Source organism: Podarcis filfolensis (assembly GCF_964270895.1).
Source record: "Podarcis filfolensis genome assembly, chromosome: 5".
Lineage (NCBI taxonomy): Eukaryota > Metazoa > Chordata > Lepidosauria > Squamata > Lacertidae > Podarcis > Podarcis filfolensis.
Genome location: NC_139608.1, coordinates 41,036,712 through 41,054,656, shown reverse-complemented (window position 1 = coordinate 41,054,656; position 17,945 = coordinate 41,036,712). Strand labels below are relative to the sequence as shown.

Below are 17,945 nucleotides of genomic sequence, written 5' to 3'. Positions count from 1 at the left end.
GTGCCTGCTTGAAAGCTGCACAGGCATCTGGTTGGCCACTGAGAACAAGATGATGGACTTGATGGGGCCTTTGGTTTGCTGCAGCAGAGTTTCTTATGAAGGTACATTGCATAGGAACATTGTAAGAACAGTCAGTTTTAAAATACTGAGATACTGAGAAATATTGAGAAACTTTTTTTATTAAATAAGGAAAGGACTGTGGGTCTTCTGCATGGTTAAATTACAGTGCACATTTCAATATTCTAATGCAAAAAACTGCACTCAAACCCCATTCTGCTAAAGAAAATCCACAAACTATGCCACCCATCACCCTTACAATACAGTTTTGAAATGCCTTCACCCCATAATCCATTCTCTATATCCAGCCTACACAGAATGTAAAAGGCTCATGGCTGTAGCCTCATACAGACAGCTCAGCAGGAAGCAAGACACACCTCAAACAACCATCATTCTTGCCAGAGCCCGCCTTATCAACCTCACACCTTAAGCAAAGGATGGTGATTCATGTTCACCAGGTTTTGCAACAAAGCACTTCAACTCATGACGTCGAGGTGCTGCTCAGCCTTGCCTTCTGTTCAAATTAAGGCTTTCAGGAAGAGGAGCATACAACACGTGGGGCAAAGGCAGCAACAGCAACCGTGAACCTTCAGCACTAGCAAAGAGGCTGGCTAAATAGGGAAGCAGCGTTATTTTGGGATCCGCTTCAGTTCATGCACCAGCCACAACGCCACACTGAGCAATACCAAGGAACCTGATTGATGAGTGGCTGCTAAAGGAGTTGGGACATACAGGAGAAGTGTGCTGATGCCTAGGGTAACCTGCAGAGGAGCAAGAATAAAATGAAGTTTCAGACGTAAGCAAAGTTTGCTTACCAGTATACCTGAAATATAGAAGTATGTGCAAATACATCTGCATCGTATTCTTATAGCACAGAATTGTACACAAGAAGCTTCATAAGCAATTGGTATGGGGATTTTTATATGTTCTGTCTCTCTCCCACTGTAAATAGCCTGCTACAGGATGAGGTAGCTGTCATAGTGCTTCATGATATAATGCTAATGAAACTGCACTGATGTTCCCAACTTGGCCTTCTCGGTTTAAACCCAGAAGGCAGAGAAGGGCAGTGACCATAGCACTGTGCAATATTTCCACAGAAGAGCATGACTGCAGCTCTATTTCCCCCCTTTGTTCTTCAAAGCCAGCCAAACAAACAAACAAACAAACAAATAAATAAATAAATAGTTAGTTAATACCTGGAGGTATGCCACAGCCAGTAAGGAAGCAACTGCCATCCTTGTCCTCCATGGGAGAGGAATCTTCCTGGAAAACAGGTACAGACCTGTAATGGCTGCGACAGAGGAAACTCCCTAAAGGGAAAAGAGTAAATATCCAGTGAGGGAACCAGAGAAGCTTTGCAATGACAACAAAGGGCTTAGAAGTGGAGTTGGAAGGGATCTTAAAAAGTCATCTAGTCGAAAGGCAATGCAGGAACCTCACTACTACAGCATCCCGGACCCTCCAGCCTCTGAAAAAGAGTCCATCACTTCTAGTGCAGTCTGCTCCTCTTTCAAACAACTCATGTCATCATAATGTTCTCCTTAATGTTTAGACTAACCCCCCCCCTTTTTGTAACTTGCACCCTTTAATTAGAGACAGTGGAGATGGAAACCAGTACTTTAGGCATGCAAACAAGTGCTCTACTCTGAGTTAAGGGGCCTGCATTCCCACACTCCCAGTTACACTGCCACCTGGAATGAACACAAACCCAAGAACAGCAAACCAATTAAAAAAGAGGTGTTATCTAAGAGCATAAAGAGGAAGAAACATACCAGAATCCTGTGATCAAACTGCACGGTTGTGGGATTCTCAAATATGTTCTTCAACTTTGGGGAAAAGGCAAGGAGATCATCAGGGATCCAGCGTTCCCCCATCTTGGGAAATGAATTGTATACAAGACCAGCATCCAGTCCTGCCACAAATGCCCCTAGAGTTCCAGAGAAGAGAGTCTGTCACACCTGGAAGTATGAATGTAATAGAACAAGCCACCTAAAAACCACCACTGTGAGAGTTTTAGGTCCTTCCCTCAAGGCCACAAAATAGTTCCCAGTGATGTTGTCTGACCATCATGAAGAGGAAGCATTTCAGTAACTTGGTATTGAAAAAGTCTAGACCCTCCCAATGGGAAATGAAGCAAGACACACACATCCATGACCATGCTGTCTATTGCTTCTCAAAAGAAAGAGATTGGTGCAAAAGTGACAGGGACTTTTACCTGAGAGGGCAGTGAGAAAGATCAGGCCTGATGTTCCATGAGCAAACCTTCTAAGGCGCAGGAGTTGACGGGTTTCTGGTAACTGTCAAAACAGGAGGAGGATCACAAGAATATGCAATGGCCTTTTTATATATTCTAAAGGGAGTATGTGCAAAGGAAACTAGTGTTCCATAGGCTCAGCATAAACACACATTTCCAGTAAGACTCCTGACCGAAAAGGAACGTATTTATTTCACTCTCAGTGGCTAAGGCAGCAAGGACTTCTTCTCTTCTTACTCAGCTGTTATGCCACACGGTCCTTAGTGGACATGGCTTACATCCAATTACCGGTATATCTATGAATCCAAATCTACCAAATTTTATAGAAATTACTAGGCGTTCTTGGAAGCAGTCAGATAGCATCTGCATGCTTGATTTAATCCTACTGTCAAGTCACCATACCCAAGACCAGATTCACAGGCCCCAGAAACATCTACTGCCTGGATATGTAGGGCAAAAGTGCATGGCAATATCTTCTGTGGCAGGGATGCGGCTTGCTAGAACTGGGGAAGCTGTGGCAGACTGCACTGCAAGAAACGAAATAGCTCATCCCAGGCTGAATTCTTCTCAGTCTGCATTTCTCTTGCTATGCGTTCTTAAATAACTACCCTCTTAAGAGGCCATCCTACCAAGTGAACTATGAGGGTGCAGTGTTGTGTGGGCTCTCCTTTCTTCCCTTTTCGTGTGATGCTCCGAAGCAGTGGCTGTGATCACCATAAAGGGATTTGAAGGGTTGCCTGAGAATTGGCAACAGGCGCTAGTTTTGCATGTGATGCAGGAGTGTGTGCCTCCCACTGCAGGTTCATTGGCTCCCTCTATGCATCGGAGTGTCAGTGCTAACAGAGTTCTTGATTGGTAAGCTTTGGTGGTGTTTCCAGGAATGTTATCTCTTTGACATTTCCCAAGATTTGTAATTTTCCTCTTCTAGGCTGAGCACATATAGGATACAGTGGCAGTTTGGTCTGCACAGTGGCAGTGTGCCTCCCTCCAAAAGTGCAATTGGTGTACAGGCTTTCTTGGCCCAACTGGGACTCAATACATGACCCCGGTCTGCCTCACTTTTTGCTTACCTTGTGCTGCGGCAGCAGTAATGAGAGTCCAGTCCACAGGCTGTAGCAGTAAAGAACAAGTGCAGAGCCCAGGTGTGCGGCTAGACGGTACTGACTGACCCGTGGGATATCATGAGAGTCTGGCTTTTCCTCTAATCCACTTTTTACCATATACCAGCCCAATAGGCCCTGCCAAAACAAAGAAAAAGTACCATAGAGGCATGAAACTAAGACCACTTTTACTCCTGCCAATATCATGTACATTCTCTTCCAAGAAACTAAGATCTAACAACACTCCAAGCACCATGATCTGAAGCTTCTGCTGGGCTTCTGTGCACCAGAGACCTAAGATCACATACAAATCAGTTCCTGGAGCGTGCAAAGGATCAATGCCTTTCATGTTCTATCTCAGTTATCTTGGGCAGAGTAATTTAATGATTCATTTAACAATTTCAAGGTCCCAGTGATCTTTCCCACCTGGAAGCAGACAAGTCCACAGAGGGCAACGACACGACCCTTCAGGGACCGGTTGAGGTAACCCTTCCTCCAGAAGTAAGCTGCTGGAAGGATGTAAGCCAGTCCAACAAGCCGTCCCCACATTCGGTGTGAATACTCCATGTACCAGATGAATTTGAACTCTGTCAGTGTCATGTTGTGGTTCAGGCTGTTAAGATTCAGAGAGAAGGTTTATAAAACAACAACACACCCTGCAGTAAGGTGTAGTTGCCCATTCCCCTCTTTCCTTGACAAGTTCTATCAAGAAGTAGCATTCAATATACTCTTTTTTTCTCATTTCCCTTTTGCTGGGATAGTAGACTAGGCTTCCCCCACCACCACCAATTTAAATTTAGTCTCTAGGAACTTTAGCTCAACCCATGCCTACATTTTAAATTCTGGGAATTGCTGGTAGTTTTGGAATTCTGCTTCCCACTCCTGCTGTGTCTGAGGAGGCTTCATCTCCCGCACGAGATGCCAGTCAACCATTGAAAGCCCAGACTCTGTCAGCCTGAAAAGGAAAGAACAGCAATGACATACCACTGAGGGAAGGTGCTATCAATGTGGGATATAATGGTGTGTGCATGTGTATCCATCTATCTAGAAAAGCAGAATGAAGACACAATGGGAAAATTTAGACACTGGGGGCAATGCAGATGCAAAGTCTGACTACACACAAAACATACCGGTCATCAATTCGATGCAAATATATATGTAATCACACCTTTTAAATTCTGAAATAGTCTAAATTAACTACCATACCTCAAAAGGTTGTTATGACAGTAAGTACAAAACATATTTGTTTGTTACCCTTTAATCCCACCTTTCTTTTACGGCCTGCATTGTTTATCTACAATGCATTTATAAAATAAGGGTAGACACAGGCATTCAAAGGGCAGAGAGATACCAGAAGTTAGTTTAGGCCCACACACTGGCATGACCAAGAGGAAGCAATGCACCTAGGAAGATCTCTGCTGGTTGCAGAAAGATACAATCTATGACAGTTGGAGAACCATGGTGTCAAGGGTAAATAAAATATAGTAGAGGCTTGAAGAGGAGGTGCTAATTTTCCTTACCTAGTGACTCCACCCAACACCACAGCTCCGGCCACAGTCCCACTGCATATTAGAAGCCAGCGCCCTACAGCCCGGTTGGTCACAGCATTGGGGACAGGTGGTACCACCACTCTGGGATGGGAAGCAACTTCTGACACTACGCTGTGTTGTGACCGTCTCTGTGGGAGCTGCCACCACCGTTGACATTGCTGAGGACAGAGAAGGTAGTGAGGAGGCTGTTTATAATTATGCCACCCCACTAAACATACATTTGCAATTCATGATATGGAAGAGGAGAATTACTCAAGATGAATGAACTCTCTTTACTGTAAAGAGTTCACACCTGTGTTCACTACATCAGAAAGGTTGTATTCAGTGCCAGACATTATTCCACAAAATGCAAGGACAAGGATAAAGGACCAGATCATCAATGGTGCAAGCACAGAAAAACTGGACAACAGGAATTCACTGAGATGCTCAGCAAAACTTATTTTTATTTTCAATATGTTCATATGCGTCCTGCTTGTGGAATATGCAGAAGCATTTGGCTGGCCACCATTAGCAGGTTTTCATATGTTATTAAAACGCTGAAAGCATATGGAGGGGAAAGTGTTCATGTTTTTACAGGGCCTGTGTCCATGTAATAAAATGTGATGTTATATTCATAATTGTTATTTTATTTGTTTAAAACACGTATACACTACTCTTCATCTAGGTGGGACCACAGTAGTTCATGGTATAGAACCTTTTAAAAAAAATCCTATGAAACATTATACCTCTTGTTAAAGTTATATATAAAGAGAGAGAAAGCCTGCAACTTACACATTTAACTGGTGCACATTTAACTATACACGCTTGGCAATTAAAAAAATAATTAAAAAGAGACCAAGCGTCCAAGGAAAAAGACTTTGGCAATCCCAACTGCCATTGAACCTAATATGTTTTGACTATCTGTGAATTATGATTTCGGCATGATTCCCAGAATGTAACCCACATAGGTTGAGGGCTTACTGTAGGTATACAAGTGAAATATTTTGGCAGTCACCGAAACTCCTAGAGAAACAAGTTTTCAGTCTGCTCCCTTTAACGTGTCTGGTTGTGACAGGTGCAGACAATAGAGTCTGTAGTTTTCTTGAATATCCACCCATAATTAGAGTTCCCCACGTGGAAATGAGGTAGCATTGATTAGCACCTCCCACAGCGCAAAGGATACATAAAGGCGGAAACTCCTGGCATTTTCCCCAGCAGCGTCTCTTAGCGAGCGTGATAGAATCTTTGCTATGGAAACCAAGCGCCGCCCCTGGAGTACCTGGCCGGGGGACCCCGTTCCTCGTGGGGCCAGCAGCAGCCGGGACCCTCTTAGTGCCGCCCGCAAGAGCATCGCTCCTCAAGCTGCAACCCGGAAGCGACTCGCTCTTGACACGGAAAGGAATCCGAGCTATTTCCGGAAACGCCGCGACCGCGCACTCGGTGACCGCGACGCCACGTGACAGGTAGGACGGCGCCTCCTCTCGCGTGTGCGCCGCCGCCGCGCGGGAGCGGAGGCCCCAGGGGTGGGCGGGGCTTCCTCCTCAGCTCAGGGGTGGTTTGGCGCAGAACTGCCGACATCCGCCGCGCCTCCGGAGCGGCCCCGAGGCGGAATGAGGAGATGGGACCGGAAGCAGGGCCTGGCAGAAGGGTGTGAGGGTGAGTGGGCGGAGGGACGGCCGGAAGGAAGCGCCAGGGATCCCGAGGAATCCCGAGGGTGGGGCCGGGGCCGGAAATCCGGGTGGCTTCAAGGCCTCCCTTTCCCCCTCCACAGATGCAAGAGGAGCCGGAAATTTTAATGCTGTTGTTCTGGCGGGGGGGGGGGTGCCCTGTGCACACTCACGGCCGCTATGTGCATTCAGCAAAACCAAGTGGGATAGATTTTATTGGCATTTTTACAGATCAGGCCTTTATGTGTTTAAGGCGTAAAACGCCATTGAGCCCAAAGGGGTCCTTATTCTCAGGTGAGCGTCTGCAGGGTTGTAGCTGTAGGCCTGAGGACTGCAATCTTGCCTGCACTCAGTGGGGCTTGCTTGCTTGCTTATTTATTTTCTATATTTTTAAGGGGGGGGAGTCAAAGTGCTTTACAAGCTACATTGAAGCATCAATTAAAGCAATCCTGAATAAAACATTACGGAATAAAGTCAAATATAAAGTGTACCTTCAAAGCGACATAGTTAATAGGAAACTAAAACATTACCTTAAAAGATTTCAAAACAAAACATTACAAAAGGAGGTCAACTACAGAATGCACATTTAATGCACTATGTTACTGGCCAAAGTTCCATCTGTTGTTGGAGTTTAGTTCTGCATTTGCCTAAGGGAGACTCCGCAGGTTACAGGCTGGCCTTGCTGTCAGCTGTTCCCACACATCCCAACTTCATCTTCCTGCTGGAGAACCTGAATCCTCTGAAATATCTGGAGAAAGGTGGAAGGGAAGTCAGCCCTACTCAGTTTAGTATTCTGAAAGGAGGAAAAATCTGGATCACTAGCACAGACTTTATTCGGAATGTAGAACGCTACTTTAAAGTGAGTCAGACCATAGAGCCATCTAGTTCAGTATTGTTTGCACTGTCTTGACAGCAGTTCTCCAGGGTTTCAAATGGAACAACCTAGCCCTACTTGGACTTACTGGGAATTGAACCTGCGGCCTTCTGAATACAAGGCACTACTGCTGAGCTGTGACCCATCCTTGAATCCTCCAAATTGGAGCCCCCCCTTCAAACCCTTATTCCACTTTAGATTTGTGCTAATCTGCAGAAATCAGGTTCAAGAGTCTCTTTTAATGATGCAGTTACATTAAGGACCACCTACTGAATAAACTTGCCAGTGTATTAATTTCTCCTGTGCCCCTGTAAGTAATGAAGCTGATGAAGAGTTGGGATAGCGGATGTTTATAATTCTCTCCATTGGAAGGTTCACCTAGTGCTGATTTTTTTTTGGTGCCAGATAAACATTTTTTAATTGCACAGGTCTTTTAAAATATTTTAGAATTTTCAGGTTTTTAGTCTACTGATTTTTGTATGTGCCACTTTCACAGTTGCTTTTTTGTTAATTATTTGGTATTCTTTGTTTAATTTTGTATACTACTCTGGGAGACCAGGCTGAAAAGTGACTTATTTGGTAATAAATAAACAAACATATAAATACATAGACAGATAGACAGATCTGTTCAGACAATGCAACACAGAGAACAAGATCCAGGGAGAGCAAGAAGGCAAGGGGATCAAGAGTTACAGCAAAAGTAGCGTTCAACTTCCCATGTGTTTTTTCTGTACCTGTTTTGAGCTGATACAAATCAAGCTTGATTTCTTCTTTAAATTCGCATGGTGATACAAGTTTTCTGTTCTTATTGTGTGTACCCTTTAAAGCAGCTGCTGACGGGTTAAGGCTTTGTAAGGTTACTGGTGATGGGGAATCTATGAAGCTTCTATTTCTGAGAGCTGGGTGTGCTTGGGTGAGCAAGATGAAAGAAGCCAGTTAAAAGACAAAACAAGCGCTGGAGCTTGAGGTGGAAGGAATCGCCTCTCTCAATCACTGTCTGTCACTTTTCTCTGAGACAGAGCCTGATTGCCCCATAACCTCTGGTTGTGTTTTTCTTCTAGGAATGGCCAATGGCTTTCTCATGGAAGTATGTGTTGATTCTGTGGAGTCTGCTGTGAATGCAGAGAGAGGAGGTAATCCCATAAAAAAGATGGAAGATGAAAATACTTAAGGATCATTGAGGGGTCTTTCTAGGCCAGGACACCTCTGGGTACACATGCTATATGTATTGAAAAGAGAGGCACACTTACTTCCCCAAGCAGTGTGAAACTGTTTTATGAACCCTTTTAGGCTTGAAAGGTAGGATATTAAATGTTATAAACTGGTCAATAAGTAAAGACTTCCAAAGTTCTGATCTAGGTTGGGGACACATAGATTCAGGATATGCATTTATATATTTTAATTGCCTGCAACCCAATTACTCTAGCCTTTGAGAGTAGGGCAAACTGCAAATTTAAATGAACAAATGTCAGCTTGCCTTGTCTTCAGCTGCCTTAACTACTTAAGTTTTCCTGCTCTGTTTTGCTGCAGTGCATTATAAAACATGGGCTGAGATACTCAAATCACCTATTAATTGATTTTCTTAGTTACTGCCTGAGTAGGGGTTGAAGTCTATGTGGATAAGCTAAATACAGGTGACCAATCTCACTCTTGGCTCGAAAATTTCCAGCGCTCCTACCCACTGGTTTATTTTATTTATTACTTAAATTTGTTAGTTGCTACTTACAAACAAACAGCACCCCCACATGGTTTCTTCATAATGTAGATCTCTGTTAAAATCTTGCAAACCACTTATATTCAGAGGTTTAATGTGTGACCCTGTTGCAGGTGCTGGCCGCCTTGAACTGTGTGCCAACCTCATGGAAGGAGGAACAACACCTACTATAGGTGAGTTGGCACATACAAGCCAAGATCTAATCCACCATTTCCCTGCAAGATGTAGCAGTACTGAGCAGCCAAGCAATGTGGAGAAATGTTTGGACCTCTGCCCTCTAGGCCCTCTGCTCCTGGAACAGAAAGAAAATACCTGTTGTTCTGCTTGCTCTTTTTGTGTTCTTCTGTGTCATCAGCACCTCCTGGGCTTTTTGCAAGACAGGCTGTTATTTAATCACCCTATTTCACCTTCCTTTCTTCAGCAGCCCCTTCTCCTAAATTCTGCAAAAAGGGTTTGACATCTGCCCTGTTTTCTTCTCCCTTGCTTCTCTTAGACCCAGTGCTGATGGTCTAGCTCTGGGATGGGGAACGTGTGGCTTTCCAGGTGTTGTTGGACTCCAACTCGCCTCAGCCTAAACGGTCAGTGGTCAGTTGATTGGAGTTGTGGTTCACCAACATCTGGAAGGCATCTTGTTGGCTACTCCAGACATAGGCAGAACTGAGCTAGATGGCTCAGTGTTCTCTCTTTGTATAAGGCATCTTGCTATGTTCCTAAGTTCCTCCGTACCATGTTCTAGGTTTCACTTCTTGTCCATCTCATAGAACAATCCAGTACATAACTGACACCATGTCCCAAACATGTTTGTCTGCAGGCCTTTTGCAAGTGGTCAAGCAGTGTACAAGGGTGCCTGTATTTGTGATGATCCGCCCCCGTGGGGGGGATTTCCTCTATTCTGACCGAGAAGTGGAGGTGATGAAGGCAGACATCCGACTTGCCAAGCAACATGGGGCTGATGGGTTGGTGTTTGGAGCCTTGACTGAGGATGGACGTGTGGATACAGAACTCTGCACAGCGCTGCTGGGTGAGCAGGCTTTACTTTTCATAGGGCTTATTTGGTGCTTGAGTAGTGATTGTCGTACAGTGCCACCAGCTAATAATTCCTTGGTTCAAATTAAGAAATATTTCCTACAGGCAAGATCCATGAGATACTAGAGCCTGCCTCACTATATTGAGCTATTCATTCATTAATTTACAGTATAGGAGAACATCTAATCCACCCTTCATCATGTGATCCCAGGGTGGGTTACAGCAGAATAAAAACAATGCAGCACAATTTATAAAAACATATATAAATGGAGCTTATTAGGGGGGAAACGGCCATGGTGCTACAGTCTCTTCAGTTGCAGAAGTGACAGAACTTCTGACTCCCCACTCCCAAAAAAGAGGCTGGGGAAATATTGAAATTTCACCTGACGCCAAAATGACAACAGCGCTTTAGCACCAGTCGTGCTCCTAGGGCAGTCTACACCAAGCTGGTATCCTCCAGATGTTTGGGCTATAACTCCCATTAGCCCCAGCTAATTTGAAAAAGGCTGCTCTAGAGGGAGGACATTCCATAGGTCATTCCATAAATGAATGAATTATTCAGATAAAGCAGGAGCCAAATGCTGTAATGGTTGGGATGAATGACCTTTGTTTGTAAGAAGGGGCACTGTGCAGATCTGATGGAGAGAGTGATAGGTAGCCATAAATTCTGCACAGAAGGAAGAATTATCCAGAAGAATAGGAAACTTTATTGAAAGAATGATAATTGTATGGTTTTCTGGACCCTCAAAAATGCAAAAAATATAATTACTAGCTATTTTCTCTATTTAACTGAAACTGACAGTATATCTTCTGATGAAGAATTAGTCTTGCTAGGGGAAGCCTGTCCTCTCCCCTGCATACCCCCCAAAATTGGCTCTAGCTAGGTGAAGCCTGTCCTCTTCCTACATGCCCCCCCCCCCCGGAACAGCACACAGGAAGAGGAAAGGTGGGGAAAGTTCTGTGAGGCAAGCTGAAATACAGCAGCTAAACTATTTTAACCAGAAGCCAATATCCATTCACTCCGTGGTTGATTATTCTACAGGCTACCTAGGGAAGAGTGGATACATCTTCAGTCTACTCCAGGATTGCTTTTTAAAATAAGTGCATAAGCCCAACATGTGTGAGGGGTTTGATACACAAAATGTGAAAAGAAATGCCATACAAAGAGCTAGCTAGTGGGCAGTCTCAGTGGAAATGAGAAAGGATGATGAATCCATATTGCAGAAATGGTGTCAGATGACTACAGCCACCTTGGTTGAACCATCTGGAGAAGTTTCCTTTCTTTCCAGGGCCAGTAGCAGAAGCATTGCCTTCACAAAGACAACCCCTAAGCAAAGGTATACTAACCATCTGGGATCTGTTCTTTTTGCAGCTGCTTCCCGCCCTCTGCCAGTCACCTTCCACAGAGGTGAGTTTCTGCTTGCTGGTTTCCCACAGACATCTGCTTGGCCACTGTGAGAACATGATGCTGGACTGGATAGACCATTGGACAGGTCCAGCAGACTCTTCTTACAGAGCTTGGAGTGGGGAATGAAAGCCTGACTGCCTAATTGCAGGATGTAGGCTCAGGCACAATGGCCTTACCTTGGTGGGGTGGGGGGACTATGAGAATGTACTCTAGGAATTGCACATATTAGAACTGTCTACCAGGGATTTGGGACTAGGCTAAAGCCTGGAATATGCCAGTAGATTTGCCTTCTAGAAGATTTGGCAGTAAAGACTGACATGCTCCATTTTTATCAGCAGCTTTTGACATGGTCTATGACCCTTTGGCAGCCTTGGAAACGCTAATATCGATGGGCTTTGAACGGGTCCTGACTAGTGGCTGTGACAGCTCTGTTCTAGAGGGGCTGCCCTTGATAAAACGACTGACAGAACAGGTGAGGTGTCATCTCTACCAAATTTGTAACTCTGATACACTTTTCTTGCCTACTTAAGAGTGGACTATCCAAGGAACTGGACAGAGTGTGGTGGGGCAGAGAAATGCCAGCTAGCAGTCTTTCATGGTCTTCAGATGGGTGAGGGTTTCTCAACGATTAAGGGTAAAAACTGGCCTCCCCATTGAATATACAGAAACTGTGCCTTGCACCTTCTGATACAATAGCTTCTTTCAGTATTGCATGAATTCCCATAGGCTACCGCAATAAATTAGCTCCCATCTTCTCTTTTAAGTATACAATATGTGCATGGCACACCCATATCTCACACCTGTCCAGCAGAATGCACAACAGACAAAAAAGTCTACGAAGGAGTCACTCGGTTATTTTAAAGTTGCTTCCAGTCTCTAACACTGGGGTGAAGTTGAAGCAGTCCTGCTGATACTGATCTGACAGCATATAGTTTCTGAAGTTCAACCATCCCAGGATGGGGGTGAAACTTGGTAGATCCTCAGTTGTTTGACTTTGCAGAGGTGAAATATACACAATAATAGACGGAGTGTGGGAGCATACTTTCCTAGAGGAGCATGTACGAAACTCAACGTGACAGTATTACTTGGAGCAAACCCTTTGAAAAGCAGCATTAAAAAAATGAAATTAAATATTGCAAATAAATACATTCTACATCTTCCTTAACAGAATATTTGTGCTACCCATTTGGTGTGTTTTCTCCTATAAGCAAGACCACTAAACCCATTTTTTCTTCCTTTTCAGGCTAAGGGCAGGATCGTTGTAGTGCCAGGTAAGACTCTGCAGTGAATACCACTTGTTGGCATAGATCAGAACTCTAGCACCAACCAAGCATGTTGTTAGGCAGCCCCACTTGCCCAAGTGGCAAGAAGTCCAGGAACAGAGCTTTAGGGTGCAATTCCCTTTGGATGAGAGTGCACGAAAGACTTAATCTTCATAATATTTACTTATTTGCAGATATAAAAACAGAGCGTAGTAGAAATAGATGGATGTCACAACTGCTTGAAACTGCATTAGGTTAAAGGAATAGTGTGGACACCCACACACAACCCCTACCTGCTTAACTTGCTGCTGTAGACTCTTTGCCTCTGTCAATCCAAATTCAATTTGCTTCTAGCTATCTGTCCCTTCCTTAAACTCTTATAGGTATGGCATTATGAAGGCAAAGATTTCCAGGCATCAAGGAACATTAACTAATGTTCCCTTATCGTGTTCCTGAGTGATCACTAACTGTCAGGCAAAACAAAAGCTGTGGGCCATTTGCTAATCAGCAGCTAAACTGATAAGATAATACCTGATGGGCATCTGCTCCCTTCCAGAGGCATATTTAGGAGCTCTACCTGCTTCAGAGCTGTGAGTGCAGCCTGCATTGACCCTAAAGATTAGCCCCTGGTTCAGAGCAAAGGGATTTCCCCCATCTATTTAATGACCCAGAATGTAGCTCTGTCTATTCCTGCTTAACTTCATGTTTGTGACTGAGTGATGGGTTCTCTCCACCAGGGGGAGGCATAACCGAGAGAAACCTGCAGAGAATCTTAGAAGGCTCTGGCGCCTCTGAGTTTCACTGCTCGGCGCGCTCACTCAAAGACTCAGGAATGAAGTTCAGGTAACTGAGCAAGTTTCTATCCTGACTTACTGAGGGGCCCAAGCCTTGCTTCCATCTCCCGATGCAGCTCCACCGTTTGGGGTAGTAAGTTGACTAAGAACATCTGGGGCACTGGAACCTGACAGGTGCATTTAGCTGGGAGCAAGGCATTGTTGCATTAGGGATGGACTTGTGTCTGTAGTTCATAGTTGCAGATGCAATGGGTTAAGGTAGCACCCAAAAGGCAACATGACAGCAGATTATGGCCCAGTGGGTAGGACTTAGGATGGTTCTTTTTCCGGCTCTTCTAGGTCCAGGTTCCAGACAGTAACCAAAGACTTGTTGGTATTCTTTTAGAAACCCTTACATTACCATGGGGGCCTACCTCTCCACACCTGAATATTCCATCAAGGTGGCCGATGTGGCTAAAGTGAGGACCCTGAATGCAATTGCAAAGAATATCCTGTAGAACAAGCTACTGTGGGCCAGGAAGACCCAGAGCCCTGTGACCTGCGCAATCCATAGACTTAGACATTTCAACCGCATCCTTGCCAGCGCTTAAAGGACATGGGTCAATCAAATGAAGAAGCCTCTGCTTGTTTTTCTCCTATTCCCACTTGCTCCACAGCGTTTTTTCCTCAGATGTCGTAATGCCGTTTTGTCTGTGGGGAGCAAATGACGGGGAGGGGCTTAATTAAAGGGGTACTCGCCATCGGGCAACACTCTCCCTGTTAAGGTCTCTTCTCAAATAAACCCTGAAGCCACTCCGTATCACTGTGGCTTTTCTTCCTGTAGAGGCCATGGCAAGACTTTGAACTGCTCCCAAAGGAAATGGGCCAGGGTGGGGGGGAAGAGCACATTGGGTGTTGCAGGCTTCCTTCATCCCACCTCAGTTTGATTGGAGTGGAAGACTACTTCTTTGAAGTACATAGAGGAAAGTGGTAAAGCACTATTGCAATTGCGGGAGGAGGAATCTCTCTGAGAGGGTTAGAGAGCAATCACAAGGTGACCAAGCACTGCAATTCCGTACACCTGACAGCAAAATTTCATTGTTGTCTGGTTCTGGATTCTGTCCTACAGAAGTCATTAGAGAGGGTGAAGTTTCTATGTAATTTATATATAAAAAATTATATACCACTATTCATAAAAATGCCAGAGTAGTTTGCAACAATTATACATAGAACCACACAACAAAAACCATATTGAAAAGTTAAAATCAGAAATGAGGTAGCTTTTACAGAAAGATGTATTCTTGATTTCCTGCATGAACCTGTTAATCCTTATTGGCAGAACATTCCACAGTGCTGGACTGATGATGCTAAAGGCTTGGATGCTTATTGTCAGATCTCCACCAATTTGGGGAATGACCAACGACGCTCCTGCAAATGATCTTAGTGACTGAGCTGGGATATAAGGGTTCAGGCAGAACGAGGCCAAGGGAAGCCCCACACAGAGCACATTGCAGTAATCCAACTTCACGTTTATCAACACATGGACTGCAGTGGCCAGGCTGCAAGGTTGCCCTAAGGGCTTCATTTTCTTGCCCTTATGGCATTTGCCTCCATTTGCATAGCTTCATGACAAGCAGGGCAGCTCCTCAGGTAAGTTAACCTTCCAGAATAATCAGTATCTTGAGGAGGAGCAGAAGTTCAGAAAACGTTTGAGGTTTTATCTGACTCTGGTAAGGGGAGTTTAGAGATTCATAGATTGTGTAAGAGATAGTCATGTGGTTTCTGCTGCTAAAGGCCATTGTAGATCTCACACAATGACTCACAAGTAAAGCTAAGCCAAATCATGACTTGCCACAAATTCTCTGGCATACAGAAGAGGAGAGATTGTGATTGCTCCTCTGGGCCTGCCGCTTCAAGCTAAGCCTGGGCCCATGTCTGAAGCAAGACAAACCATGGTCTTGGGCTTACTTTACAACAGCAGGACTAGAGAAGGAGCAAAGCAGATGTGAATTTTGAGAACCTGTGTGTCTGAACTATGAAATTCAACTCTGTGTGTCTGATCTATGAAATTCAACTCTGCCCCCCTCCACCGTTACAAATAAAAGTACTCTGAGAAAGGGGAACACCGTTGCAACAGCCTGCCATTAACACCAATTTGTAGGAAAGGAATTATTTCACCCTGCGGTAGAACCACACATTGGCCCTTCCCTGTGTCTCAGCTTAAGGCAGAATTGGGAGTTAGAAAGTTGTCCATTATGGAAAGGTGGTCTTCACTTCCCATTTCCTAAGGTTGTGTTGTGTGCTCCTGAATTTTAACAGACTGCTGCCATACAGATAGGGACACTGTTTATAATATGATGAGATTTGATTAACTATCTAATAATTAACCACGAGGGATTTAAATTGATTGTTCCATGGACATTGGACCCTTTAGTCAGGACTATGAATCACAGTCGGTTCTGGGTTTATTGATTGTATAAAGAATGAGACAGCAGAATCTCTCTTGGCTTTTTTCCAGTTCATTTCAGGAGCACTTTGGGCAAGGGGGGGAGACACAAAATGAGGTCAGTATTGCTGCTGGTGGTTTTTGTCTTTTATCCCGAGTAGTATTTTCATAGTTCCCGGCCCCCCACCCCTCTCCAACCTGGTTTGCTCACTCTCAGACCACTTTTTGTGATTCAGTACTTCCCAGTTGAGATCTTATGGATCCCCCAGTGCAGTACCAATCTGATGGGACACTAGAACACTCCGTGACGCTTGACTGGCTGTGTAGGATTACACAATGGGGATACCTAGCTGCTGGAATGGGGAAGACTCTGCTGCATACTTTCAGAAACCCCTTGCCCACAGAAATCATGATGCAGAAGAACAATGGGGCAGAATCAGACCGAGACAGTCCTGGAAATCTGCGGAGGTGGAGAGTAGCATAGGAAATTCCCTAGTGTGGAAAAGGAGTCATGGTTGTCTTCCCACGCTTTCTTCCCAGGCATTATTCAACTTTATCATCCCTGGGGAGTGGGTCTTAGACTAGTGGTGAGTCAACTTGAGGGATCTCATCCAAGACAGCACACGTTGCTGCCCACCGGAATCCATGCCACCACCTCTCCTGCAGTGTCTCTGGCAATACCCAGGCAGCTCCTCTGCCTATGCCATCCAAGGTTCAGGAATTTGATCCATGGGGCTGACTGCACACCAGGAGTTAACGATTAATGATCTGTTGTTGAGAGGCTGTGCCCAACGCCCCTCGGTTGAACCTGTGAGACTTTCATCCTGCTCAGCCTCTCTGGCTGATAGACTTGTCGGACAAAGGCAGGAGGAAGAAGTGCCTTGCCATGGCAGCAGCCTTGGAGCAGTACTGTGGCTCAGTTTTCTGGGTGAGTGGCGGTTTCTCCCTGAGTGGATGGTAGCTCAGCTTCTGGCAGGGATGTCCCACTGTAAATTTAAAGGCCAGAGTGCAGTGGAATGTCCTGAATTGTGGGAGGATGGCTAAACACCTCTGTTAGGGCTGTTTACTTTGAGAGTTGGGACAGCAGTGGTGTGTTAGTTCTGTGTGCACGCTTAGTAAAAGCAAAGCTGAACGTAGCGAGTCTGGGGTTTTACAATGAACAGATACATCATCTTTGTGTTGCTTACTGCTCCAGTGGGTGCACTGAGCATTGGAAGATGGGAGAGAGCTGGACAGTCCTCGTGGCTTGTGAGGAGACCTTTCCCAGGCAGAGGGCCTCCTCAGTGGTGGCACCTTCCCCTGTGGAGCACTCTCCCATCAGATGTCAGGGAGATAAAGAATTATACAACTTTTAGCAGGGAGAAACAGGCATTTGGAGGCTTTTTAGCAGGTTCTCCCCATGTTACACAATTTCACTTATACACGTGAGGGCCTGGAACATAACCCCTATGCAAGTGGAGGGGTCACCTGTATAATAATACAGTGGTACCACGGGTTAAGTACTTAATTCGTTCCAGAGTTCCATTCTTAACCTGAAACTGTTCTTAACCTGAAGCCCCACTTTAGCTAATGGGGCCTCCTGCTGCTGCTGTGCCGCCGGAGCACGATTTCTGTTCTCATCCTGAAGCAAAGTTCTTAACCTGAGGTACTATTTCTAGGTTAGCGGAGTCTGTAACCTGAAGCGTATGTAACCCCAGGTACCACTGTAGTGTCTTAGAGGGCAGGAAGGCTCCAAAGCATTAGTGGAGATGTTAACACTCCATGTATGATACAATCATGACCGTTTCACTTGTAACTCTGACTCAAATGATTCACTGTAGAGAAAATAGGAGGGT

The 17,945-nt window shown here is 44.9% G+C and overlaps 3 protein-coding genes across 10 annotated transcripts in view; 2 read left to right on the top strand and 1 right to left on the bottom strand.

Moving 5' to 3' along the window:
- Window positions 1-161: 161 nt before the first annotated feature.
- On the bottom strand, window positions 162-6,360 carry COX15 (cytochrome c oxidase assembly homolog COX15). The gene is made up of 9 exons (XM_083615268.1): window positions 6,220-6,360; window positions 4,932-5,119; window positions 4,244-4,366; window positions 3,838-4,024; window positions 3,382-3,549; window positions 2,273-2,354; window positions 1,830-1,984; window positions 1,254-1,367; window positions 162-818 (listed from the first exon to the last, which is right to left on the bottom strand). The coding sequence occupies exons 1-9, from the start codon at window positions 6,289-6,291 to the stop codon at window positions 687-689; spliced, it is 1,221 nt and encodes a 406-aa protein (XP_083471394.1). The 5' UTR covers window positions 6,292-6,360; the 3' UTR covers window positions 162-686.
- CUTC (cutC copper transporter) lies at window positions 6,334-14,484 on the top strand. 8 transcript variants are annotated; one of them, XM_083615281.1, is made up of 9 exons: window positions 6,334-6,403; window positions 8,543-8,614; window positions 9,309-9,368; window positions 10,007-10,216; window positions 11,594-11,629; window positions 11,968-12,101; window positions 12,873-12,900; window positions 13,629-13,734; window positions 14,071-14,484. In XM_083615281.1, the coding sequence occupies exons 2-9, from the start codon at window positions 8,545-8,547 to the stop codon at window positions 14,180-14,182; spliced, it is 756 nt and encodes a 251-aa protein (XP_083471407.1). In that variant the 5' UTR covers window positions 6,334-6,403; window positions 8,543-8,544; the 3' UTR covers window positions 14,183-14,484. The 8 variants fall into 8 exon arrangements, with proteins under 8 accessions (XP_083471407.1, XP_083471406.1, XP_083471405.1 ...); XM_083615280.1 differs by lacking the exon at window positions 6,334-6,403 and adding an exon at window positions 6,463-6,596; XM_083615279.1 differs by lacking the exon at window positions 6,334-6,403 and adding an exon at window positions 6,463-6,596 and having other exon boundaries at window positions 11,965-12,101.
- A 1,774-nt stretch (window positions 14,485-16,258) lies between these two features.
- ABCC2 (ATP binding cassette subfamily C member 2) overlaps window positions 16,259-17,945 on the top strand; it is a 38,439-nt gene continuing 36,752 nt past the window's right edge. The window contains exon 1 of the mRNA XM_083615192.1: window positions 16,259-17,038. Within this exon, the coding sequence (XP_083471318.1) occupies window positions 16,997-17,038 (42 nt within the window). The 5' untranslated portion in view covers window positions 16,259-16,996. The remainder of the gene's footprint in view (window positions 17,039-17,945) is intronic.

Bases quoted from the DNA above. Each gene is read 5' to 3' on its own strand.
- COX15 (XM_083615268.1), bottom strand. From the start codon at position 6,291: ATGCTCTTGCGGGCGGCACTAAGAGGGTCCCGGCTGCTGCTGGCCCCA. The intron at 5,120-6,219 runs GTACTCCAGGGG...CTCTGTCCTCAG, and splicing joins GAACGGGGTCCCCCGGCCAG to CAATGTCAACGGTGGTGGCA. The intron at 4,025-4,243 runs GTAGGCATGGGT...GAATCTTAACAG, and splicing joins CAATTCCCAGAATTTAAAAT to CCTGAACCACAACATGACAC.
- CUTC (XM_083615276.1), top strand. From the start codon at position 6,712: ATGCAAGAGGAGCCGGAAATTTTAATGCTGTTGTTCTGGCGGGGGGGG. The intron at 11,630-11,964 runs GTGAGTTTCTGC...CATTTTTATCAG, and splicing joins GCCAGTCACCTTCCACAGAG to CAGCTTTTGACATGGTCTAT. The intron at 12,102-12,872 runs GTGAGGTGTCAT...CTTCCTTTTCAG, and splicing joins TAAAACGACTGACAGAACAG to GCTAAGGGCAGGATCGTTGT.